Genomic DNA, 26,145 nt, shown 5'->3' on the forward strand with positions numbered 1-26,145 from the left:
CTTTCAGGTTTCAATAACCAAAAAAGTGAACACACCAAACATAACAATATTGAAAGATTAATACCACTGTTGAATTAATTATTTCTGAAGAACATTTGCAGCTCGAATGATTGCGAACACACTTTGCTCGTTGTACCATACAATTCATTAAGTAACATTCTATGAAGAGAATAGGCACTCAAGAATGATTGAACCACATTGATCTAAAAGAAGATGTTCACGCAGTAAAAAGAAATTAGAAGTAATTTGAACTAATTTATTGTATTGAAATCATTCCTAAACATTAGTTAGCATATGTGTTCATTCAGGTGTTGGCAGGAGATATTGACAAATAATAAATGTCAGCACACTCTAGTAACTTTAACATAAGTAACTTTAACAATACAGGTGGAGAGAGTCACCTTTAAGGGGTTACATACCAACACTTAGAAAATAAGGGATAAATGGAAGTGATTTTACAACTATGACAGAAAATTAAGTAGATTGGAAAAATTAAACCAACTATTCGGTAACTAGAGAGCAAATAATTAAAATCATAAGCAATGTTAGGAAAACAAAGGTAGTTTTAAGGGATTTCTATTTGTATGGATAAACATTAGAAGGTATAGTTTTCAGGGTACAAGAGTAAAACCTATAGTTAGATTCATGCTGGACAACGGTGTTTGGATGTGTGCATGTCTGTGGGGGGCGGGTGGTTCGGTTCCATCTGTGTTTCTACTGTGGTTAGATGGGGCTACAGAATGAAAAGTAAAAAAAAAAACAGTGATTGCTTAGCAACTGGGGGCCTTGTAAGGCAGAAAAGCTTTTAAGTTTTAGTTTTAGCTGGACATATTGCAGTTGAAGACAGGCATCAGGGAATGAACATATCTCAACTCTGCCATGAGAAAGACTGGACAAGATAGAAGCTGCAAAGTGGCAAGCTTCCGAAAGAATCAGTTACTGTCCAGATAACCAGGGAAATTAGACAGAAAGAATATCTTAAGATGACTGATGTTAAGAGACCAGGAACAAAGGTATTTTTCACAAGAATTCAAGAGTTAACAATGTGCTCTGACTTTAAGAGACAATTGAATTAACCGGATTTAAAGTGGAAAAGCAGACTTCAAAATCATCAAAAGGTTTAATGCCATTTTTAATAGAGTTTGGGAATTGAGAGTTAAAGCAATTGTGAGCAGTTTGTACAGCAGGCAAGATAAAGAAACCCTAAGTGGGGGTTGTAAAACTTGGACACTGGATCCACTTTTTAAAATGCAGTGGATGCTTTGTTTAAAAAATCCTTTGGAAAACCTGGACTGGATTTCAGAATGGAAAACATGAATGGAAAGCATTATTGTGACAGAAGATTTAAAAGTGTGATTTTGGGAGTGGTATTTGGAAACTCTCATGGGACAATCATCTGGGGGAATTCTGACAAATCCACAGACACTAACTTGGGTACAAAGCAGAGTGTGCGCCTGATCACAGCCAATCTGTGTGCTTAAAGGGACTTTGTGTTACTGAGACCATTATAGTTTTGTAATCCGTGTAAACCATAAAATCCGTGTATAGTTGTGAAGCTAAGGGGGCAGTAAGAGTAATGTATCATAATCCAATGTTTTCATGTTTAATAAATGTTTTCTTCTCGTTGTTAAAAATAATTAGTGGTCCTGTGACCTTGTTCCTCCACATTTTACTTTATTTTTTTTAAAGTAAAAGTTAGGGTCTTTTGACCAGGGTTCCATTCAGAGATCTTCCCACCCAGTTATAACATCAACTTGGATCGTAACAAGCAAAAGAACAAAAGAGGATGTAGAGTAATTATTTTTAATTTGATTGTTAGAACATGAACTTTTCTTATTCATTCATGGGATTTGGGTCTCGTTGGCCAGGCCAACATTTATTGCTCTTCCCTAATTCCCCTTGAGAAATGATGAGCTGCCTTCTTGAACTGCTGCAGCTTATATAGACTGCCAGATATACTAGCAGAAAAAGTAGCTTAAGTACAATTAAAAATAGACTTTCAAGGGGAAATTAATCAATATTTGAAAACAAAATCTTGAAGAACATCGTGAAAGAACAACTAGCACCATCAGGCAGATGGGCAAAAATGAGTGGGGACAGTAGAAGTTCCCTTCATTCTGCCACAATCTCAGAAGGGGCAAGCTATTACTGTTACGTGAAACCATAATTTCCCATATCATTTTCATGGCACTCGTGATCAAGACTATCGAACTGCACTGAACAGACAAGTGTACACTCAACCCTGCAAGCAATTGGCTTGAAATAAAAATTTGTGTAGCTACAGATGCTTGCAGGCAGAGCAGGTCTTGGCATGGCCTTAGCTTCCGTTTTTATCGCGACTACATTCATCAACCCTCCAAACTCAATGGCTTTGTCTTCTGAACCTCGGAGAAAGAACCCTGACATCGGCCCCCGGTCCCACTCCCAACACCACCAACCGCTTTACAGGCAGCATGGTAGCATAGTGGTTAGCACAGTTGCTTCATAGCTCCTGGGTCGATTCCCGGATGGGTCACTGTCTGTGCGGAGTCTGCACATTCTCCCCGTGTCTATGTGGGTTTCCTCCAGGTGCTTCCGTTTCCTCCCACAGTCCAAAGATGTGCGGGTTAGGTGGATTGGCCATGCTAAATTGCCCTTAGTGTCTAAAAAATGTTGAGTGGGGGTTACTGGGTTACGGGGATAGGGTAGATACGTGGGCTTCAGTAGAGTGCTCTTTGGAAGGTCCGGTGCAGATTCGATGGGCTGAATGGCCTTCTTCTGCACTGTAAATTCTATGGTTTTATGATTCTATGATTCACATTGCTTCATGATGGTGATATTCTCCATTCTGGGGCCTTATTTGCTGGTAGCAGGCATCACATACACCAGCAACCAATACATGCTTGCATAGCAACTACACATTAACTATACGGAAATGTTAAATGGTCAAGAGCTGATTAATTGGAAATCTGTAAAAGAACTATCATGAATTTGACAGGTCCTGGTGAACTAAAACTTAGATATCTTTAAAAATGTTACATAATCAGCAAAAGCAGTGGCGTTCAACATCAGGGGCGGCATTCTCCCCTACCCGGCGTGACGGAGGGTGCCGGCATAGGGGAGTAGCGCCAACCACTCAGGGGTCGGGCCTCCCCAAAGGTGGGGAATTCTCACCGGAGTCCCCACCTTTGGGGGCCAGCCCCGCGCCGGAGCGGTTTGCACCAGAAGACTGGGGCAAAAAACCGGCGCCCCCGGCAGCGGGGCTGGCCGAAAGGCTTTCGCCGGTCGGCGCCATGTGGGGTTCTCTTCCGCTTCCGCCTCCGCCATGGCGGAGGCGGAGGCGGAAGAAAATAGTGCACCCAGGGCACTGGCCCAGAGTCTGAGCGGGGGGCCCTGATCGCGGGCCAGGCCACCGTGGGGGCACCCCCCGGGGTTCGATCGCCCCCCGCCAGGACCCCGGGGGCCTGCTCGCGCCGCTGATCCCGCCGTTCCAGAGGTGGTTTAAACCTCGGCGGCGGGAGAGGCCTCCCAGCGGCGGGACTTCGGCCCAATCGGGCCGGAGAATAATTGCAGGGGTCTCTCCGATCGGAGTGGCGAGATTCCGCCGCCACCACTTCCCGGGTGGCGGAGAATCTCTGCCACGGCGGGGGCGGGACTTTAGGCGGCCCCAGGCGATTCTCCGACCCTGCTGGGGGTCGGAGAATTTCGCCCCAGTTCTGAAAGTGAAAGTTAAAGCTCTTGAATGTTGAAAGCAGCAAACTAGTTATGATCAATATTAGACACTGTCGTTGAACAACTGTGAACAGTACAGTAACTCGTGATACAGGGTGGGAAACTTCAATGTCCATCACCATGAGTGGCTTGGTAGTACTACCACAGACTGAGCTGATCGGGTCTCAAAGGGCATAGCTGCTAGATTGGGACTGCAGCAGGTGACGAGGGAACCAACAAGAGGGAAAAACATACTTGACCTCATCCTCACCAGTCTGCCTGCTGCAGATGCATTGGTCCATGACAGTTTCGGTGGAAGTGACCACCGCACAGTCCGTGTGGCGGCAAAGGCCCATCTTCACACGGAGGATACCCTCCATCGTGTTGTGTGGCACTACCATCATGCTAAATGCGACAGACTTAGAACAGATCTAGCAACTCAAGACTAGGCATCCATGAGGCGCTGTGGGCTATCAGCAGCAGCAGAATTGTATTCAACCTCAATCTGCAACCTCATGGCCTGGCATATCTCCCACTCTACCATTACCACCAAGCTAGGGGATCAACCCAGGGTCAATGAAGAGTGTAGGAGAGCATGCCAGTAGCAACATCAGGCATACCAAAAAATGAGGTGTCAACCTGGTGAAGCTACAACACAGGACTACTTGTGTGCCAGGCAGCATAAGTAGCAAGTAATAGACAGAGCTACACGATTCCTCAACTAACACATCAGATCTAAGCTCTGTAGTCCTGCCACATCCAGCCCTGAATGGTGGTGGGCAATTAAACAACTCACAGGAGGAGGAGGCTTCATAAATATCCCTATCCTCAATGATGGAGGAGCCCAACACATCTGTGCAAGACAAGGCTGAGGCATTCACAACAATCTTCAGCCAGATGTGACGAGTGAATGATCCATCTCTGTCTCCTTCAGAGATCCCCAGCATCAGAGATGTCAGTCTTCAGCCAATACGATTCACTCCACGTGATATCAAGAAACGGCTGAAGGCACTGGATATTGCAAAGGTTATGGGGCCTGACAATATCCCGGCAATAGTACTGAAGACTTGTGCTCCAGAACTTGCCGTAACCCTAGCCAAGCTGTTCCACTACAGCTACAACACTGGCATCTTCGGCAATGTGGAAAATTGCCCAGGTGTATCCTGTACACAAGAAACAGACAAATCCAACCCAGCCAATTAGCACCCTGTCAGTCTACTCTCCATCATCAGCCAAGTGATGATAATGAGTACATGGACCAAAAATAATAAAAGAAAAGACAGGAAATGGAAACAAAGGGAAATAAAAGGGAAGGACTCTCACAATTTCTAAATTCTATAATGATTAAAAGTAAAACGTTTAAAATTTATGCAAAAACAGTGTTGAAGAAAGAGATAGGGCAGCACGGTAGCATTGTGGATAGCACAATGGCTTCACAGCTCCAGGGTCCCAGGTTCGATTCCGGCTTGGGTCACTGTCTGTGTGGAGTCTGCACATCCTCCCTGTGTGTGCGTGGGTTTCCTCCGGGTGCTCCGGTTTCCTCCCACGGTTTCCTCCCACGGTCCAAAGATGTGCAGGTTAGGTGGATTGGCCATGATAAATTGCCCTTAGTGTCCAAAATTGCCCTTAGTGTTGGGTGGGGTTACTGGGTTATTGGGATAGGGGAGGTGTTGACCTTGGGTAGGGTGCTCTTTCCAAGAGCCGGTGCAGACTCGATGGGCCGAATGGCCTCCTTCTGCACTGTAAATTCTATGATAAGATGAAATTCAATAATTTCTCCGAAAGTTAGCAGCTACGTAAAATACGTTAGAAGTTATTCAAAGAACAGGAAATTGATATGAAAATAGAACTTAAGATCCTGAATGCGTTAGATAAAAAAAAAATCAAGTGCTTGACAGGGCTGCACAATGGCACAGTGGTTAGCACTGCTGCATCACAGCGCCAGGCACCTCAATTCAATTGCAACCTCGATGACTGTGCGGAGTCTGCACGTTCTCTCCGTGTCTGCGTGGGTTTCCTCCGGGTGCTCTGCTTTCCTCCCACAGTCCAAAGATGTGAGGGTTCGGTGGATTGGCCACGCTAAATTGCCCCTTCGCGTCCAGGGATGTTTATGTTAGGTAACGGGGATAGGGCGGGGTGAACGGGGGAAGTGTACATGGATAGAGCGTACGAAAACATAGAACATACAGTAGAGGAGGCCATTCGGCCCATCGACCCACTTAAGCCCTCACTTCCACCCTATCCCCGTAACCCAATAACCCCTCCTAACCTTTTTTGGTCACTAAGGGCAATTTGTCATGGCCAAAGTGTACTTTCAGAGGTCGGTGCAGACTTGATGGGCCAAATGGCCTCCTTCTGCACTGTAGGGATTCTATTCTATACAGAACATTGAAATCACATAAACAGCAACAAAGTCCAATTCAGACTAGTCCACCTTGTATCCATGAGCTAAACATTCATCTTCCAATGAGTAGTGGGGCATTAAATTAGCCTTTCACAATTATGTAAAAAAACAGCCATGATGTGGAGATGCCGGCGTTGGACTGGGGTGAGCACAGTAAGAAGTCTTACAACACCAGGTTAAAGTCCAACAGGTTTGTTTCAAACACGAGCTTTCGGAGCACGGCTCCATTCACCTGAAGAAGGAGCCGTGCTCCGAAAGCTCGTGTTTGAAACAAACCTGTTGGACTTTAACCTGGTGTTGTAAGACTTCTTACTGTAAAAAAACAGAACATGCAAGTTAAAATTCTGATGCACAAAAGAAAAGAGTGTACAATCTGTTCATACAAAGTGGCACTCCATAGCATTTTCTAGACATATCAAACTAAATTCCACGCTGACTGTCCCCTCTGATGGAAAATTCTTTGTACGGGCAGTGCCTTATTGCAAAATTATTGCTTGAAACCATGAAAATATTTTGAATGCTGAAAATGCATCCTGATGAACATTTACTACTTTTTATAGATAACAACGTTGCAAAATTTGAAGTGAAACATCAGAGACATGAACTCCAGATTTAAAAAAAACACTAAATTATAACATGATAATATGAAAGTTTTTTTATACAGTTAATAACAGAATCTGTGGTTGATCTTAACACTGGAGGAGGAAGTAACCATTTTGTTATAGTCTGGTTAGGTGATTTGGATGGTTGAGGACAATGAGAAGAAAGATTTCTATTCAATAGAAAAATAGGTTGGTTTTCCTCGAGAAGGAAAGTGTAATATTCCGTCCAACAGTAGCCCAAACAAAAGTTAGCTTTAAATGGCAGTATATAAATTCAGCATTTTTTAAAAAAATAATTTTTATTCAAATTTTTTAATAACAATAACAAATTTGCTCCCCACAATTTAAAACAGAACAAGAAAAGAACTCTTCCCCCCCCAAAATAAATAATAACAAATAGCAATACAAGAAAGAAGAAAATAACATAACACCCCCCCCCCCCCCCCCCCAACCATCACCAAACCGCCCCCCCCCCCCCCCCCCCCCCGCCGCCCCCCCACCCCGGGTTGCTGCAGAGACCGACCACTCTCTACCACTTCGCCAGGAAATCGAGAAGGGGCTGCCACCGCCGAAAGAACCCCTGTACCGACCCACTCAGGGCAAATTTCATCCTCTCCAACTTGATGAACCCAGCCATGTCGTTGACCCAGGTCTCCGAACTCGGGGGCCGCGTATCCCTCCACTGTAACAGAATCCTGCGCCGGGCTACTAGAGATGCAAAGGCCAGAATGCCGGCCTCTCTCGCTTGCTGCACACCCGGCTCCGAAGCTACCCCAAAGATCGCGAGCCCCCAGCCCGGCCTGACCCTAGACCCAACCACCTCCGACAAAATCCCCGCCACCCCCTTCCAAAACCCCTCCAGAGCCGGACATTCCCAAAACATATGGGTGTGGTTTGCCGGCCCACCCGAACACCTCCCACACCTGTCTTCCCCTCCAGAAAAACCGGCTCATCCTTGCCCCCGTCATGTGAGCCCTGTGCAGCACCTTCAGCTGAATTAGGCTGAATGCGCAAGAGAAGGAAGAATTCACCCTCTCCAGGGTGTCCGACGTCCCATCCTCAATCTCTTCCCCTAGCTCTTCCTCCTATTTCGCTTTGAGCTCATCTACTGAGGCCTCCTCCTCCTCCTGCATCAGTTGGTAGATAGCTGAGATCTTCCCTTCCCCGACCCACGTCCCCGAAAGCACCCTGTCCTGCACCCCCCTTGGCGGCAGCCGCGGAAACTCCTCCACCTGCCTCTTAACAAAGTCCCTGACCTGCATATACCTAAAAGCATTCCCGGGGGGAGGTTCCACTTCCCCACCAGCTCCTCCAGAGTTGCAAACTTCCCATCCAAGAAGAGGTCCCCAAACTGTCTGATGCCTGCCCTGTGCCAACTCCCAAATCCCCCACCCGTTCTCCCTGGCGCAAAAAGGTGATTGCCCCGTATCGGGGCCCATACTGAGGCCTTCACTTCCCCCCTATGCCGCCTCCACTGTCCCCAGATTTTGAGGGACGCAACCACCAACGGACTCGTGGAGTACTTAGCCAGGGGGAGTGGAAGTGGGGCCGTCACCAAGGCCTCCAGACTCGTACCCGCACAGGATGCCACCTCCAGCCTCTTCCATGCTTCACCCTCCCCTTCCATCACCCACCTGAAAATCATCGCCACGTTCACCACCCAATAATATCCGCACAGGTTGGGCAGTGCCAGGCCCCCTACCTCCCTTCTTCGCTCCAAAAATACCCTCCTTACTCTCGGGGCCTTCCGCGCCCACACAAACCCCAGAATCGACTTATTCACCCTTCTAAAAAAAGCCTTCGGGATCAACATGGAAGGCACTGGAAAAGAAACAAAAACCTCAGGAGCACCGTCATTTTAACCGACTGGACCCTGCCCACCAAAGAGAGTGGAAGCGCATCCCACCTCCTGAACTCCTCCTCCATCTGCCCCACCAGCCTCAAAAAGTTAAGCCTATGCATAGCCCCCCAGGTCCTAGCTACGTGGACCCCAAGATACCCGCAGCCCTCCTCAACGGGAGTTCCCCTATCTCCCTCTCCTGATCCCCCGGGTGCAGGACAAACAGCTCACTTTTCCCCACATTTAGCTTATATCCCGAAAAGTCCCCAAACTCCTCAAGTATCCTCAGCACCTCTGGCATCCCCTCAGCCGGGTCCGCGACATACTGCAGCAGACCATCAGCATACAGCGACAACCGGTGCCCCCCCCCCCCCCCCTCCCCCACCCCGCGCACAATCCCGCTCCAACCCTTCGAGTCCCTCAGCGCCATGGCCAGGGGCTCAATTGCTAACGCGAAGAGCAGGGGAGACAACCCTGCCTCGTCCCTCTGGAAAGCCGAAAGTCCTCTGACCTCCTCCCATTTTTATAGAACAGTACAGCACAGAACAGGCCCTTCGGCCCTCAATGTTGTGCCGAGCCATGATAACCCTACTCAAACCCACGTATCCACCCTATACCCGTAACCCAACAACCTTACTTTTATTAGGACACTACGGGCAATTTAGCATGGCCAATCCACCTAACCCGCACATCTTTGGACTGTGGGAGGAAACCGGAGCACCCGGAGGAAACCCACGCACACAGGGGGAGGACGTGCAGACTCCACACAGACAGTGACCCAGCCGGGAATCGAACCTGGGACCCTGGAGCTGTGAAGCATTTATGCTAACCACCATGCTACCCTGCTGCCCCTTGTCACCACACTCGCCACCGGGGGAGCTGTACAGCAACCTCACCCAGCTAATGAACCCCTCACCAAACCCAAACCTCCGCAACACCTCCCACAGGTAACTCCACTCCACCCTATCAAAAGCTTTCTCCGCATCCATGGACGCCACGATTTCGGACTCCCCAACCACCATCATCATTTTTTTTTTTAAAATAATTTTTATTGGAATTTTTTACAGATAATATAAAAATATAACAAGTATAGCAACAAGCAGTAATATGCAACTAACAGCCCCATAACACCCACAAATCCCCCCATACCATAACATCACATGTATCACACCCACCTCCCCCAACAAGAGAACTTAACCATAACTTAAAATTAAATAAATCAAATTTAAATAAAATAAGCAAACATAATCAACGTTCCCCCCCCCACCCCCCCCCCCCCCCCCCCCCCCCCCCCCCCCCCCCCCCCCACCCCCACCACCACCCTTGCCACCGTTTAAAGAACCCTTGCACCGATCCTCTCAGGGCGAATTTAACCTTCTCAAGCTTAATGAAGCCCGCCATGTCATTGATCCAGGTCTCCACGCTTGGGGGCCTCGCATCCTTCCACTGTAGCAAGATCCTTCGCCGGGCTACTAGGGACGCAAAGGCCAGCACACCGGCCTCTTTCGCCTCCTGCACTCCCGGCTCTACCCCAACCCCAAAGATCGCAAGTCCCCATCCTGGCTTGACCCTGGATCCCACCACCCTTGACACCGTCCTCGCCACCCCCTTCCAGAACTCCTCCAATGCCGGGCATGCCCAGAACATATGGGCATGGTTCGCTGGACTCCCCGAGCACCTGACACACCTATCTTCACCCCCAAAGAACCTACTCATCCTCGTCCCAGTCATGTGGGCCCGGTGCAGCACCTTGAATTGGATGAGGCCTGCTAAGCACGAAAAAGTCAATCCGGGAGTGCGCCTTATGAACATGGGAGAAAAAGGAGAACTCCCTACCCCCCGGCTTCAAAAACCTCCAAGGGTCCACCCCTCCCATCTGATCCATGAACCCCCTCAGCACCGAGGCCGCTGCCGGCCTTCTGCCCGTCCTAGACTTCGAGCGGTCCAGAGCCGGATCCAGCACCGTGTTAAAGTCCCCACCCAGAATCAATCTCCCTGTCTCCAGGTCCGGGATCAGGCCCAGCATATGCCGCATGAAGCCCGCATCATCCCAGTTGGGGGCATAAACATTAACCAAGACCACCTGCTCCCCCTGAAGTCTCCCACTCACCATCACATATCGACCTGCCCTATCCGCCACCACTTTGGACGCGACGAACGACAGGCTCTTACCCACCAAAATTGCCACCCCACAGTTCTTTGCATCAAGCCCCGAGTGAAACACCTGTCCCACCCAACTCTTTCTTAGCCTCACCTGATCTGTAACCCTGAGGTGCGTCTCCTGGAGCATAGCCACATCCGCTCCCAGCCCCTTCAAGTGAGCCAAGACCCGGGATCGCTTCACCGGACCATTCAGCCCCCTCACGTTCCATGTGACCAACCGAACCCGAGGGGCCGTCCCCTTCCCTCTGCGCCGATCAGCCATAGCCCTTCCTCAACCCACCACGTGCCCGGGGAACCCCCCAAGCCCGCTCCCCACGGTGGCAAACCCCCCACTTCACCATCCATTCCCTCACAGTCCCTGCAGCAACAACCCGGCACCCCCCCTCCTCCTCCCCCCCCAAACCCCCCCCACCCCCCCCAAGCTAGGGCCCCCCCAGCTGCGTTACCTCCAACATTATACACATGACCCATCGGGACCACAAACTACTCCCCAACCCACCAGTGGAAAAAACAAGAAAAAAACCACCACAATAAATAACCAACAGCCCCAAAGAAACCCCGAAAGAACCCAAATAACCATAACTCAAATAGCAAAAATGGCGAAAACAAACAGGAAACAACCATCAGCAAACACAGCCACTATGGGCGATAGGATACCCAAGAGGACAAAGCCTCCAAGCCAAGTACATTTCCCCCCAGCCCCCCAGTCCTCAGTCCGAATCCAAGTTCTCAGCCTGGACAAAAGCCCAGGCCTCCTCTGGAGAGTCAAAGTAGAGCTGGCGGTCCTTGTACGTGACCCAGAGGAAAGCCGGCTGTAGAAGGCCAAACTTCACCCCCTTCCTGTGGAGCACTCCCTTCGCTCGATTGAAGCCAGCCCTTCTCCTCGCCACCTCCGCGCTCCAGTCATGAAAAATCCGAACGTCCGTATTCTCCCACCTGCTGCTCCTCTCCTTCGCCCACCTCAACACGCACTCCCGGTCAACCAAGCGGTGAAAACGGACCAGCACCACCCTGAGCGGTTCGTTCGGCTTGGGCTTCCGTTGCAGCACTCGATGGGCGCCTTCCAGCTCCAGGGGACCACAAAACGACCCTGCACCCATCAGCGAGTTTAACATTAGGACCACATAGGCTGCCAAATCCGAACCTTCCAGCCCCTCCGAGAGACCCAAAATCCGTAGCTTCTTCCGGCGGGAGCGGTTCTCCATCTCCTCCATCCTCGCCTGCCATTTCTTGTGCAGTGCCTCGTTCGACTCCACTTTCACTGCCAGGCCCAAAAGCTCATCCTCATTCTCCGAGGCCTTGTGCCGCAGCTCCCGAATCTCCCCGGCCTGAGCTGTCTGCGTCGCCACCAGTTTGTTCAATGAGGCCTTAAACGGCTCCAGAATCTCGGCTTTGAGCTCCATGAAGGAGCGCTGAAGCAGCTCCTGCTGCCCCCGCGCCCACAGCTGCCACGGTGCTTCCCCGCCCGCCGCCATCTTGCCTTTTCTGCCTCTCGCCGTTCTCTGAGGTAAAACCGATTTTTGGACCGCTCCGCTGTGAGTCCAGTCCATCCACCGGCTGCTGGGCACACTGGCCATGTTACCCCCCGGGGGAAAAGTCGAAACAGAGCCGTTGCGGGCTCTTAAAAGAGCCTGAAAATCCAAAAAAAGCGGGAGCTGCCGAACGTGCGGCTTAGCTCCGCATTGCCGCCACCGGAAGTCCTAAATTCAGCATTTTTAATAGTGTATCTCCATGAGGAAAAGTGTAATTTGCTTATTTAGATTATAGTTTCCAAAATTGCCCACATCTGGCAAAATGGGCTTGGCTTGTTACCTCTTGAAAGAATTTTGCCACAGTGTTATTAAATCTATTATACAAGTAAAGAACCATCAAAGTTATAAGTACATCAGAGGCTGGAGTGGGGTTACTAGATAGGTGAGAACTTGGGCTTAAGTAGGGTGCTCTTTCCAAGTCCGGTGCAGACTCGATAGGCCGAACGGCCTTCTTCTGCACTGTAGGAATTACTGGAGGTTGGGGAGGTTTCAAAATTAATACGCTCTCAATGTCTGTTAGAATTACATATTCTCTGAATCAAATACAATGCATTAGCAATTTATGCATCTCTGTTATCAAGAACAGGAGTTGACTTTTTAAAAATTCTTTCATACGATGAGAGCATCGCTGGAAAAGTCAGTGTTTGTGGTACTGGGAACAAGCTGACAAGACACTTAGGCCGGCAACAGAAACTGCGAAACTAGGCCCTGGCTGGAATCAATACTAGTCGTCTGCAAGAGCACTCAAGTCAACACAAACTCATTGCTGCTCATACAGGCTTTGTGATTACCCACTCGCGTTTACACACAAGATACATAACTAACTTCCAGGCACAGGTGATTAACTCTGCAGCAGGACGAACAACAAATAAAGAGGCCATCAGACTCCATAATGGGTCATCAGCTGGTCAGACAAGAGTGTTTCAGAGGACAATGAATCTTGATTGAGCTGCCCTGGCTGAACAGGAGTGTCCTGTTTATTCCCATTAGCCTGTTTAAGTCTGGATGGATCAATAGAACACAGGCCAGGTTTGGGTGTATACCAATGACTTTATGCTAGCAGTATAAAAGGAACATCAGACCAGTTAATCAGCGATAACCTGTGTGTCTCCCTGGCACAAACATTGCAAGAAGATAGGACCCTGGTCTCCCAGCACAGAGAATATATCCACATCGCGTGATCGTAGCCTGGCCAACCTAGAGCTCAGCTGTGAGTAGGAGTCATATTTTGTGTAAGTGATGAAGATTGCAATACCCAAATAAAATGGAGTTACAGTAGTAAAGGAATCAGAGAATATTTGAATAAAATTGGGTAAAACCGCAAACCTGTTTTGTTCATCTTATAAGTAAAGGCACCAGGGTATAACATTTTTCTGATAAACTGGTCGAAGTGTCTGATAGTTTACAGGCATACTAATTCCCTTGAACTGAAGGCAGTTAAGATTTGAGCCATTGCTGTGGATCTGGAGACACACGTAGGTCAGACTAGGTACAGATGGCAGATTTCCTTCCTTACAGCACATTAACAAACCAGATGGGTCTTTAAGACAATCAACGGTAGTTTCATGGTCATGATTAACTTTATATTCCAAATTATTAATTTAATTTAAATTCTACCAGCTGCCTTGATGGGGTTTGAACCCATGTTCCCAGTGTATTAGCTTTGGCCTATGGATTACTAGTCCAGTGACATTACCATTATGCAACCATCTCAGTACATAAGTAAAAATTTCAAGTACATCAAACATTCCAATGCATCAAAAAATCATTTATGTGGTAAATAATAGTTTCCATGGTAATAAGAACTCCAGATGTGCCCTTGCCTAATAATGTAATTTTCATCAAGTTTTTGAAAAGTGCAATTTGAGAAATATTTCCCTGTTTACAGAGATTGCTCAAGTATCTAGAGATAAAGATATGGCCACAAAAGAAGTATGTATGAAAATAGAGGTGGATTTGAGCAAATAGTCTCATCCTTCATTCTATTTCCTTGACAGGACCATTGTATTGGCCATCATGTCCTGCTTACCAAAGATTAAGTAAGTTGCAAAAACACGTCATAATTAGTTAGAGACTTGGACATTATGGTGAATAAAACACTATCTTTAAAGTAGAAATTTGAAGCAACTTATTTGGCGTTGTAACAAAAAAAGAACTAGTTTTTCCAAACCATGCCATTTAAATTAATACACTTTAAGAAAGAACTAATAAAATAACATAGCAAAGAGTTGTACCTCTGATTCACTACATTCATCAGGTGAATCCTGGTGCACTGCCATCTGATACTTGGTATACAAAGCTGCTGATTGGTTAAAGGATTCAGTGAAATCTGGGTCATCGGAGGAAACTGGCACTAGTTTCACCTTCAGAGCAGGAGATCCATGTAAATTTGCAAAGTAAGCAAATAATTGAAAACATTTTTACAAAAGTAAACTTGAAGATTTACCATATGGTTTTACCACTGAAGGTAAGAGTAGTGCAGGTTCTCCTCCATATCCAGTTCAAAATCCGATTTAAATTTAGCCTATCCCTACAACCAAATGTTAAAATAATCTGAACAAATTTATATTAACTTATAAATGTGTTTTTCCTCCCATGCTCAGCTTCGGCAGGAAACAACCTTTTAATTTGCACCTAATTTGTAATTTTACAACCAACCAAGATGATTTCACATCAGCCAAGTTTCCAAACTGCTAACAAGCCCATATGTTTGCATTTTTCAAATTGGCACTGAACAGGTTGCTAGGTGGGCACTCTAATCTGTTTGGCTCTTCCCTTGTGTGCAACTGACTGCTGTTTGACAAAGCAACAAAATAAACCCGAGCAAGAGATCATAATGAGGCATTTTGTTGCTGATTTTAAAACATCGATTAGTTCCAGCAAGTATTTTAGGGCACATTTATAGCACAAGTTTAGCATCAGTATACCGGTGAATTTTAGCCGGGTACTGGAAGGAAGCTATGTGAGAATTCTTTCATGGCAGTCTTAAATTAATCATAACTTATAAACAACTCCCTAACAAGGAAGTAGTCTTTCCCTATTCAGCCTACCCAATACCTTCATAATTAAAAAAAGTACTCCATAAATCTCCTCTTGGCCTTTTTGGTGCCAGTGGAAATATTTACAGAACTGTACAATATACACTATTTCAATGCCCTTTCTACAATGGGAGTTTTAAAAACTAGGCATAGTCCTCAAACGATGCCCAGCTGGAATGTAAATCCACTGTGGGTTAAAATCTACAAACTGCCCAGTGGAACTTTATTTTAACCATTGCTTGGATCAGATCACAAAAATCTTTTTTTTTTTTAAAGTGCGAATCAAAAGTGTGCCCAACTAAAGATTTTCAATTTTGTCTATTTCTAAAATTGGGAGGTTTTTTTATGTGGATAAGGACAGGATATCAAAGATTTTCAATTTTATCTATTTCTGAAATTGGGAGATTTTTTTTATGTGGATGAGGACTGGATATCATAGGGTTTATCACAAATGCTTAAAGCTTAAGGGACTATTTTATAGATATACAGATGTATATAATATATATATTTTATGTATCATACATACATATCTTTTCAGAATAATCATTCTCACTGATTTAGTGTTTTTTTATTTAGTATCCCCATTGTCACTTAAGTCACTTATATATTACCCACTGTAATGTTAAAGGGACAGAAACCTTCATGACTGACTCTCAAGTGATAATCCTTTCACTGGGCTGGTTGCTTTGCCTCTTAATTTTATGAATTATGTGCATCTCATTCTGACCTGGTGTTCAGTTGCTTTATCAGGGGGGTCCTTGTGGATGGCCATCTGGTACCGTTTATAGATCTGGTAAGACTCCTGAAAAGTTGCTTTGAACTGGGAGTTTGGTGGAGATGACCTCACTAGCCTCACCTTCAGGAGGCAAGAAAAAAATACATTTATTAGAGCAAAGAATATGAACAGCTAAAGAGCCATTTATTAATTCAAATTTCTAAAACTTGAGACAAAAAGATCTTTGTTACAGAATTGTTAGTCTTCAACATGATTGCACAGTGTAGCAGTATTATCCAATACTGTATTGCACGATCACATTTAACTCTGTAGCTACCATAAAATAATACATATAAATTGCTTACATTTTTAAGACTACTGCAAAATTAAAGATTCATTTTGCACCCTTTCATAAATCATATTTTAAAACATGTTATATTATTCAGTTGTGCCATCTACCATTTTCAAAATACCATTATTCAAATGCTTTGAGCCATCATAACATGCCCCACCTTCCTTCCGTCTCCCTACTCCCTCCCCCCTGCAGCCGTGGATGGTGCTGCCGATCGCCAGCCGAGCAGGATTCTCCGGTGTGCGATTAGGGAAGCGTAAGCAAGGGCGTTAGCCCCCTTCCCCATGTGTAGCTCTGGCTGCTCCGATATCCAGAAGATTGCCACTATCGGGCATGGCTTCAACCTCACCCCCACAACCTTGGACATTGCCTCAGAGAAGGCTGTCCAGAACCTAGTAAGAGAACCCAGCAAGAGAAGGCTGTCCAGAACCCAGCAAGAGAACCCAACAAGTTTGGGACAAGCCCAAAACATGTGGATCTGGTTGGCGGGCCCCTATGGCACCGTTCACATTTGTCCTTCACTTCTGGGAAGAACCTGCTCATTCGGGTTCTGGTCAGGTGCGATCTGTGCACCATTTTGAGCTGCATTAGGCTTAGCCTTGCGCAGGAGGAGGTGGAGTTGGCCCTGCTCAGTGCTTTGCTCCAGAGTTCCCACCCTGCCTTTGTCCCCTGTTCGTCCTCCCATTTTTGTCTGGTCTTGTCCAGTGGTGTGCGAGCTCAGTCCAGTAGCTGTCCGTATATTTTCCCACATAGCCCCCCCCCTTCTTGCTGCTTGTGCCTATCAGGTCCTCGAGTAGTGTGGTTTCTGGGGCCCCGGAGTACCCTACTGTCTCTTTGTGGAGGAAGGGTTATTTGGAGGTGTCTCATTTTCTGCCCTTCTGCTAGTTTCCACTTCCTCACCAGTGTCACCAGTCTGCGCCCTATGTAGAAGTCCCCGACTGTCAGTGTGCCCCCGTCCTACTTCCATCTTTTGAAAGTGGTATCTAGCATGGCTGGGGGGAATCTGTGATTGCCGCAGATGGGGTCCATGAAGGACATTTTAGTTATCCCAAAGTGTTGTCTCAGCTGGGTCCACAGTCACAGTGTGGCCGCTACCACTGGGCTTGTTGTGTATCTTGTTGAGGAGGATGGGAGTGCCGCTGTAGCCAGGGCCCGATGGGTCGTTCCTTTACAGGATGCCTCCTCCATTTGTACCCAATCTGAGTTGGGTGCTTGTACCCATCCCCTCACTCTTTTTGCCGTTGCTGCCCACTGGTAGTATTGTAGGTTTGGAAGGCCAAGCCCCCTTTGATTTTCCTTCTTTGCAGTGTCTGGGGAGGGGCTTTTCACAGTACCTTCATTGAAGCCAACTTGTGACAATAAGTGATTATTATTATTATTCTCCCATTATTAATTCCTTAGACTCACTTGCTACAGGACACACTTTGTTAACTCTTTTTCAAATATCTACAGAAACTTTTACGATCTGTTTTTATACTTCTACCTAGATTTCGCCCGTACTCTAATTTTTCCCTCATTAACCATTTAGTCACTCTTGGCTGCTTTTTACACTCTATCCATATTATGATTTGCCGCTCATCCTTGCAAAATTACATGCTTCTTCTTTGAGCCGGATACTATATTTAACTTTTTTAGTTAACCACAGATGGTAGTCCACCCCCTCATCAGCAACTGTCTGAGACTGATCTAGAATGTACATAGCCTTGGTGTCAGATTTGGCTCAGGGAGATGGGCCAACTGCATATCTGCACCATTATAGAATTTACAGTTCAGAAAGAGGCCATTCGGCCCATTGAGTCGGCAACGGCCCTTGGAAAGAGCACCCCACTTAAGCCCACATCTCCACCCTATCCCCATAACCCCACTTAACCTTTTTGGACACTGAGGGCAATTTAGCATGGTCAATCCATCCTGGAGCTCTGAAGCAACAGTGCTATCCACTGTGCTACCATGCCGGCCAAGAATAGCTATTTTTAGCTCTGTAACATCACTCGACTTTATCTGTGCATAACTCATAAGTTGACAAAACCATTATTCCTGCTTCTGTTAGCTCTGCACACGACTATTCCAATGCAATTCCGGCTGGTTTGCCACATTTTCCCTCCATGACCTTGAGGCCATCCAAAATTATGTTGCAAGTGTCTTACTTGCTCCAAGTCTCATTCATTATCAGTTCGGTGCTTACTGATTTACATTGGCAGCTAGGCAAGCAATACCCTAATTTTAAAATTTTCATGCCCGTTTTTGAATCCCTTCTTGGCCTTTCCCAATTTCTGTAATCTCCTGCAGTGCACAACCCCAAAATATCTGTGTTCATCTAACAGCAACCTGTGGAGCATCCCTAATTTTAATTTTCCACCATTGACAGCCAAGCCTTTAGCTACCTAGGCCCACCATTTTTTTGGAATTCCCTCCATAAATCTCAAACTCTCTATCACTCTTTATTTCTTTAAGACACTCCTTATAGCCTACATCTCTGAACAAGCGATTGGCCACCGTCCTGAATATCGTTTTACGTGGCTTGGTGCTTAATGTTGTTTCATACTGTTAAGAAGTACCGTGGGACATTTTGTCATTTAAAAACGCTATAAGTTATTGCTAGTTCAGCAATGGTAATGCCATTGACTGTCAAAAGGAGATGGTTATATTTTCTTTTCTTGGGAGATAGTTGCTGCTTGGCATTGGCATTTATCAGCCCAAGCTTGAACGTTGTCCATGTTTTTCTGTATGTGGGCCAGACTGCTTCATTGTCCAAACAGTTGTGACTGGAACTGAACAGCGAACTCATGAGCGAACATTCTCACTTCTACATTTTGCCTGTATTCTATATTATATCACTTGTCGGGCAAATTGAGTTTGGAAGCACTTTGAAGATGATATGAATATTTCCAACTCAAAAGATTTCATTACTTTGACAAATAGGTAATATTTGGATAAGCAGGTGGTCGTTGGTTAGTTTTATTCACCTTTTAACATTTTGACAAAACATTCAGAAATTGCCAAAGACTGCTTACTTGGAGTGTTCACAGTTTCCTAAAAAGGTGCCAATGTTTGGAAATATTTAAATGTGGAGTAAAAGGGAAACCTTTTAAAAACCAACAAACCAATTATTTTAAAAAATAATACCACTGCATCTCACATTAGCTGCTACATGACACTGAGCATGATGGGTTAAAGAATACTAAAGAGCACCAATTCCTTTCAGACACCAAATGACGCACGCTGCTGAGCAAATTAAAGGAGAGGGAAAGTAGTCAGCTAAATAAAAGCAAACTTCAATTAAAGCACACAAAAGTCATTCAGTAAAACATGAATATACCACAATATACATTCACCACAATATACATTTTCAATTTCAGCTGTACAATCCAAGAATGGTTAGAACAAAGGCAAGGTCATTCTTTGCAAAAGTGAAACTCTCAAACAATTGAGTCAATTGTTTCAATCAGCTGCAGCCCAGAATTGACAGGAACCACATTGTCTCTGCTCACCCTCTCAACCACATGAAGCGCACAACATGCAAAGCTACTAATTACCACAAGACAAAACCTATACCCGCAAAATTCACAAAAATGCTCCTTTTTAATCTGAGTTAAAATCAACAACATTTCTGTCAAAAGGTTCACTAGTCATTCAATAACTTCTCCAAAACATTAAAATAACGCATTAAAATTTCAGAACAAATTACTTATTAATTGGCCTATTACTTATTATTTGTTTCCAAAAAAAGCTTGCTAAAAGGCATACTTCTAAATGCATAAGTATAACTGTGAGACAGTTTCGCACAACTATTGTAGTGTATTGTTCTTTGTTCTTTAAGCAGTTAGTTGAAAATGATCTTACTTAGAAAATACAAAATTAAGATTTATAAAAGATAAACAGAATATGCAAGGAACCATTAAGCAATATGGATCAGAATAAGCCATCAATTGTTTGTTTATTAAATTATTTGTCAGCCTTTATTAATATATTTTGTTTACATGTTTCACTGGGAATTGTACATAATGGGGGAGGGGAAAGAAATACACTATTAACTTTGTCAAAAAGATGTTTTGAAACATTTTAATATTAATGAGTTATAATATATGCATCCAATTTCCTCAGTCACATGTTGAATACAATTATTGGAGCATTAAGCAATAATGCACAGAAGCATGCTTAGTTTTAGTTTCTGTAAGAAACAGTTTGCAAGAAGCCTGCTTGTGGATTGTTCAACTCCTCTACATTTATGTGCTGTCACACTAACACTGCCCTCTACTGATTTATTTGTGTACTGTAAGTTATTATACCTGTTATGTTTGGTTGAACATAGAACATACAGTGCAGAAACAGGCCATTCGGCCGATCGAGTCTGCACCGACCCACTTAAGCCATCACTTCCACCCTATCCCCGTAACCCAATACTTTGTCAATTTGCTTACAAACTATCTGAACTCTACTCGTGGCTTTTGATTAAGTTCTTCTGATTTTAAGGTGTCAAGTCCATGCCAAAATATGATCGATATCTTTACTAAAAAGGAAGCTTGAAATGTTTATTGGTGAGTGGAGAAATCCCATCATGGGTTTGGAAAATAATTTTCAAATGAAACAATCGTCGGGCCATGTTAATTATATTCAGACATATTTAATCAGAGCATGTGGTGGAGTGATTGAAGAAACAATAAGGCAGCTAGCTTATTCTTCTGGTTAATATTGGGATTTCAAAAACACAACTCCTCAATCAGAAATATTGAGACTTTTTTTGGTACTATGGATATGTTTGAAATGTTCCAGGACCTTTTGCAAGATATTTAGCTAAAAGAGTAGCAAGTATTTTGTCACATTAGAAAAGCACCTTTTCAAAGTTTTAGTCCAGTTTATGAAATGTTCTTGAATGTTATCCATTATAAACTTGCCATATTTTGCAATTTATAAATATGGCACTGTTAAAGGCAAATGTATTTATTTATCTATTGATGAACACAATCTAACCCTCCTATTACAAAACTTGGGCGTCCATATGTAGGGAAAAGCATGGATGCAAAAGGTAAAAAAGCATGAATAATATTTTGTGCTGAGGAGAACATTAGCAATGGATGCATCTACATATCCATATTTTGCATTAACACTCATGCAGGTGTGACCAAAACTTTGCAAAATCTGTTCAAAAATAAAATTGCAAATGATTGCAAACTGATATGCAAAGGTTAAATGATTCAAAGGGGAAATTTAGAATAGTCAATAAAAAGAGGTAAATTACCGTAAATAAAATAACTTTACCAACTGTGGATCTTCATTAACAAGGCGTTAAAAAAGTATTATAGTCAAAGCAAATTTGCTGAATAACTAATAATACTAAATAGAAGGCACCTGAAACATTCTTTTCTGAGATTACTATAAGAATATTGAAGGACAAACTGTCCAGGAAGATAAACCATATAAAATTAATGAAGTACCTCTAGTTGGTGTGCTGCACCTGAAGTTAAAGACTCAGAAATGAATTCTTCCAATGATTTTGGCTGATTTGCTTGAGGGACAGGATGCTCCAATGGGACAGTATGAGGGTTGGCACAGGAGGTTTCTTGGGATACATCAGCCACTTTTTTTTGCTGCTGCTTCTCAAGTCGTTTTTTCAATTGTATCTCCCTTCGAATATCTTTTGCTTTGCGGCAAGGGGGTTTATTTGGATCAGCTCCTTTGCCTTTGGTAAAGAAAAAAAAACTTGGTTCAAGTCTTAAAATAGGGTGCCGTTTTGACAAAATACAACAAAGAAGCAGGTGCTGAAGCAAGATATTGCATATTGCGGAAATAAAAAATAAAAAAAAGCCAGGAGTTTCCAGCTCCCTCGGCGGCAGGTTTTCCCGCAGCGAACCATATGGAATATTCCAGTCACGCCAAAGTATACAGGTGTTTGCACGGCTCACTTGCCCACCTCATCGCAGGGAGCTGACTTTGGTAGACCAGAAGATCACACTGGTGGGGAGGGGCAGAAAATGCCACCCAAAGAACTGGAAATACAAAACAAGTCAGGTAACTTTTATGGGCAGAGAAAAGGTTAACATTTCAGGTTGATGGCCTGTCGTCAGAACTGGAAAAAGTTAATGTAATAGATTTTAAAATGTCTAGAGACAGGAAAGGAGGGGTGTGGGTGAACTATCAATTTGTATTTCATGGAATCCCTAGTGAAGGAGGCGGCCATTTGGCCCATCGAGTCTGCACTGGCCCTCCAAAAACGTACCCTACCTGGGCCCAGTCCTGCATCCTATCCCCTCTAACCCCATCTAACCTTTAGACACTAAGGGGCAGTTTAGCATGGCCAATCCACCTAACCTGCACATCTTTGGACTATCTGTATAGCTTCCTTATCTCAAGAAAAGATCTGAAGCAAAGCCTGACACGAAACCATGCAAAGAACAAATGGGGGAGATGACCAAAAAGCTTGATCAAAAGAGGTGTATTTGACGGAGAACTTTAAAGAAAGAAACTGAGATACAGAGTTCAAAACGTTTAGAGAGGGATTTTCAGAGCTTCAGTTTTGACAGCTAAAAGTATGGCCACCAATGGGGGTATGATCAAAATCAGCGATGCTGAAGAAGCCAGAATTAGGTCATGCAGATATCTGAAAGGATTGTCATGAAGGGATTTGAAAACAGAGATTTTTCTTTAATTCAAGCGTTGCTTAACCAACAGTCAGTGTAGGTCATCGAGCGGAAGGTGAACGGGATTTGGTACAAATTAGGACACGGGCAGCACAGTTTTCGGACAGCCTCCAGTTTTCAGAGGGAAGAAAGTGCGAGTCCAAATTAGTTAATTGGAATAGTCAAACCTAGAGGTTAAAAAAGGCATGAGCTGAGTTGGGGTGGGTTCAATAATGTTACGAAGACGGGAAAAGGCAATCTTAATGATGGTGAAAATGTCTGGTTGGAAAAACATCGGGGTCAACTATGATACCAACTTTGCGAACAGTCTGGTTCAACCATAGACAGAATGGAAAGAACAAAAGGGAAGATAAGAGAGATTAAATGGCAAAAGGCATGATGGTGCTACATAAAAGGAGATGGCAATGGGACAATTAAAAGAAAATTCGGTCCACAGGAGATATAAATAGGAAATGCCGAATCATCACCAACAGCTGTCTACCAGAAAGAAATGGTGGGAGCAAAGGTTATGATTTGAAATGGTTGAATTCAATTTAGAGTCCAGAAGGCGCCGAGTTGAAAGATGAGACACTGTTCCTCAAGTTTACTTTAAGAATCACTGGAACAGTGTACGGCCAGGTGGTCAAAGTAAGAGGGATGGAGAGTTAAAAGTACATGCTTAGAAGCTCGAGATCACATTTGCAAATCAAATGGAGGTGTTCCACAAAGCGATCATTCAATCTGTGATTCGTCTTTCCAAATTAGAGACGGTCACATCATCAGGAGCAAATACATATGCTAAATAGATGGTTGTGCAAGCAAACTGCTGTACCACCTGAAAGGATTGTATGGGTCCTTGGACAATCAGAAAGAAGTAAGTACAATGGTAAAGTCTCGTGGAAGGTGAGTGATTGAGTGGATCAGAGTGATGAAGAGCAAATAATCCCTTTGAAATGCTGAAAGTGTAGGCAAAGACATGGTAGGTGGTAGAATCACACTGTAGGAGGCAAAGATTAATGGCCCGTTGAATGTGGAGGCTGGTAGGGTAGAAAGTGAGGACAAAAGGAAACACACCCAACGCTCTGGGAGGGAGGCAAAGGGGTGAGAGCAGAAAAATGGGAAATGAATGGCCATGAACAAGGGCGTTGCCAATCATGATGGGCGTATCCTCAGTTGAGGGAAAAAAACATAGTAGGAGCACCGGGATAGAAGGTGACGCTAGTGGAACAGTGGGGCAGATGGCAATGTAGTTGAGGAAGTTTGGGGGTCAATGGGCTTATAATGAATATTTGTTGAATGTTTCCATTTCTGGGGACAGGTTGGGAAGTCAAGGAAGAGAAGGGAAGAGTTGATAATGGGTTGTGTGATGTCGAGGAAGCTCTCACCCCTTTGGAATTGGAAGTGAAGTTGATTCAATTTTCCAGTCCAGGGCAAAAAAAACACCAATACAGTCAAAAATGTACTGGGAAGAGGTGAGAAGGGGACTTCATGTTGACTGTTAAGATGGCTTTAATTATAATTTTGTTTTGCTTTAGTTGAGTGTTACAGTGGAATGTTTGAAACGGTGAATTCAGAATTTGATCACGAAGTAATGAAAGAAAAGTACCTTTTTTAAGATATCCCACACAAAGACAGGCATAGCTAGAATCTATAGAATCCATCGAGTGCAGAAGGGGGCCATTCGGCCTATTGAGTCTGCACCGACCCTCCAAAGAACACTCTACCTCGGTCACCTCCCCACCCTATCCTTGTAACCCTGCGCATTGATCATGGCCAATCCACTTAACCTGCCCAACTTTGGACTGTGGGACGAAACCGATGCAAACTCCACAGTCACCCAAGGCTGGAATCAAACTCGGATCCCTGGGGCTTAGGGGCCCATACCGACCATAGCAACACCTTTTACTTGGAAGAATTGAGTGGGGTCAAAGGGGAAGTGGTTCAATACGAGAACAAGTTCAGTCAGGTAGAAGAGGGTGGTGGTAGATGGGGATTGGTTGGGTGCCCGTTCAAGGTCACCTTGTTGGGAGAATTGGACATCTTTGGTGAAAAGGAGATATTAGGGCCAGGAAACTAGAAACTGTTAAAGTAGTAGAGTACAATTTGAAGAGTCGCACATGCAACTGGGGTTTGGGGAGAAAGACACCAAACAAGGGAGGAAAAATAAAGTTACGATAGGAAGAGATAAGTTCACTGGAAAGAAAAGACTGGAACAATGGGTTTACCAGGACAGTCCTATTTGTGTATCTTAAAAAGGCACATTTCTTTCAATACTTGCTGATCAAATTCTGCATTGACCTTTTCAAACATTCCACTATAACAATCAACTAAAAGCATAACAAAATTACAATTGAAGCCATCTTACCAGTCAACCATTTCAGAATATCCATTCTTCACGAGGACCAACATTCAATGCAGACTTGTATGTAAATTGGAACACCAATATTCTTCACATGGTGTCTTGTACATTCCACATCACATTTCACTTTTACTAACCGAGATGCACTTAAAACAATCAAAATACAGCAACCTAATGAGAATTAACTTGGAACAGTTTCAAATTCTAAGATGCCAAGAGAAGAGAGATTCAATAACTGTGCTTATGAAATCAGTTTAAGTCTCATCCCTTCAAAGTCAACCTTCAGTTTGTGACTGCTTTTCCCTTTTAAACTTAATGCCAAATTTGATCATTTCATGATCACTGTTCTTAATGATGTTCACCGGCCATCAGATTGTTAACTAATTCTCACTTGTTACATATCACTGGGCCTTTAGAAATTGAACGATTCGATTTCTCTCAGTCTATGTCACCACTTTGCTTTTGCGATATAATTCTGAGAGTTCCTCATTTTTGCACCCCAGTACTATATCTCCACTTAAAGCCGATCTGAAGACGAGCCACGCTATAATATGGACCCTGTGCTATTTCTTAATTAATTACTTAGTTTCCAGTCCTATTCATTCTTTCTTAAACACATTCTTACAATGGTGTCTGTGAATAATATTGCCAGTAATCATTTGTGCCTAATTATATGATAATCGGTGCTTTGGACTCACACCCACTGATACCTAGGCTAAGAATATGCATATTTGTTTCAGGGTAGGATTGTTACAATTACCAGTAAAGATCACTCAGCCTTCCATTCCATTAGTTCTAATTGCATTCCAAACTAGGTTAGAGGGGGGAAAAGT

General features: G+C 44.5%; 1 protein-coding gene across 6 annotated transcripts in view; it reads right to left on the minus strand.

Moving 5' to 3' along the window:
* The window catches only part of LOC119979283 (arginyl-tRNA--protein transferase 1), a 350,309-nt gene that overhangs the window by 270,793 nt on the left and 53,371 nt on the right, over positions 1-26,145 (minus strand). For 2 of the 6 annotated variants that reach the window (XM_038821318.1, XM_038821317.1), the window contains exons 6-8: positions 21,772-22,016; positions 15,997-16,125; positions 14,466-14,594 (exon numbers count right to left, since the gene is read on the minus strand). In XM_038821318.1, coding sequence (XP_038677246.1) covers positions 14,466-14,594; positions 15,997-16,125; positions 21,772-22,016 — 503 coding nt within the window. The remainder of the gene's footprint in view (positions 1-14,465; positions 14,595-15,996; positions 16,126-21,771; positions 22,017-26,145) is intronic. The other 4 variants (XM_038821322.1, XM_038821320.1, XM_038821319.1 and 1 more) reach the window with 3 other exon arrangements.

Source organism: Scyliorhinus canicula, chromosome 16, assembly GCF_902713615.1.
Source record: "Scyliorhinus canicula chromosome 16, sScyCan1.1, whole genome shotgun sequence".
In the NCBI taxonomy this organism is placed as follows: Eukaryota; Metazoa; Chordata; class Chondrichthyes; order Carcharhiniformes; family Scyliorhinidae; genus Scyliorhinus; species Scyliorhinus canicula.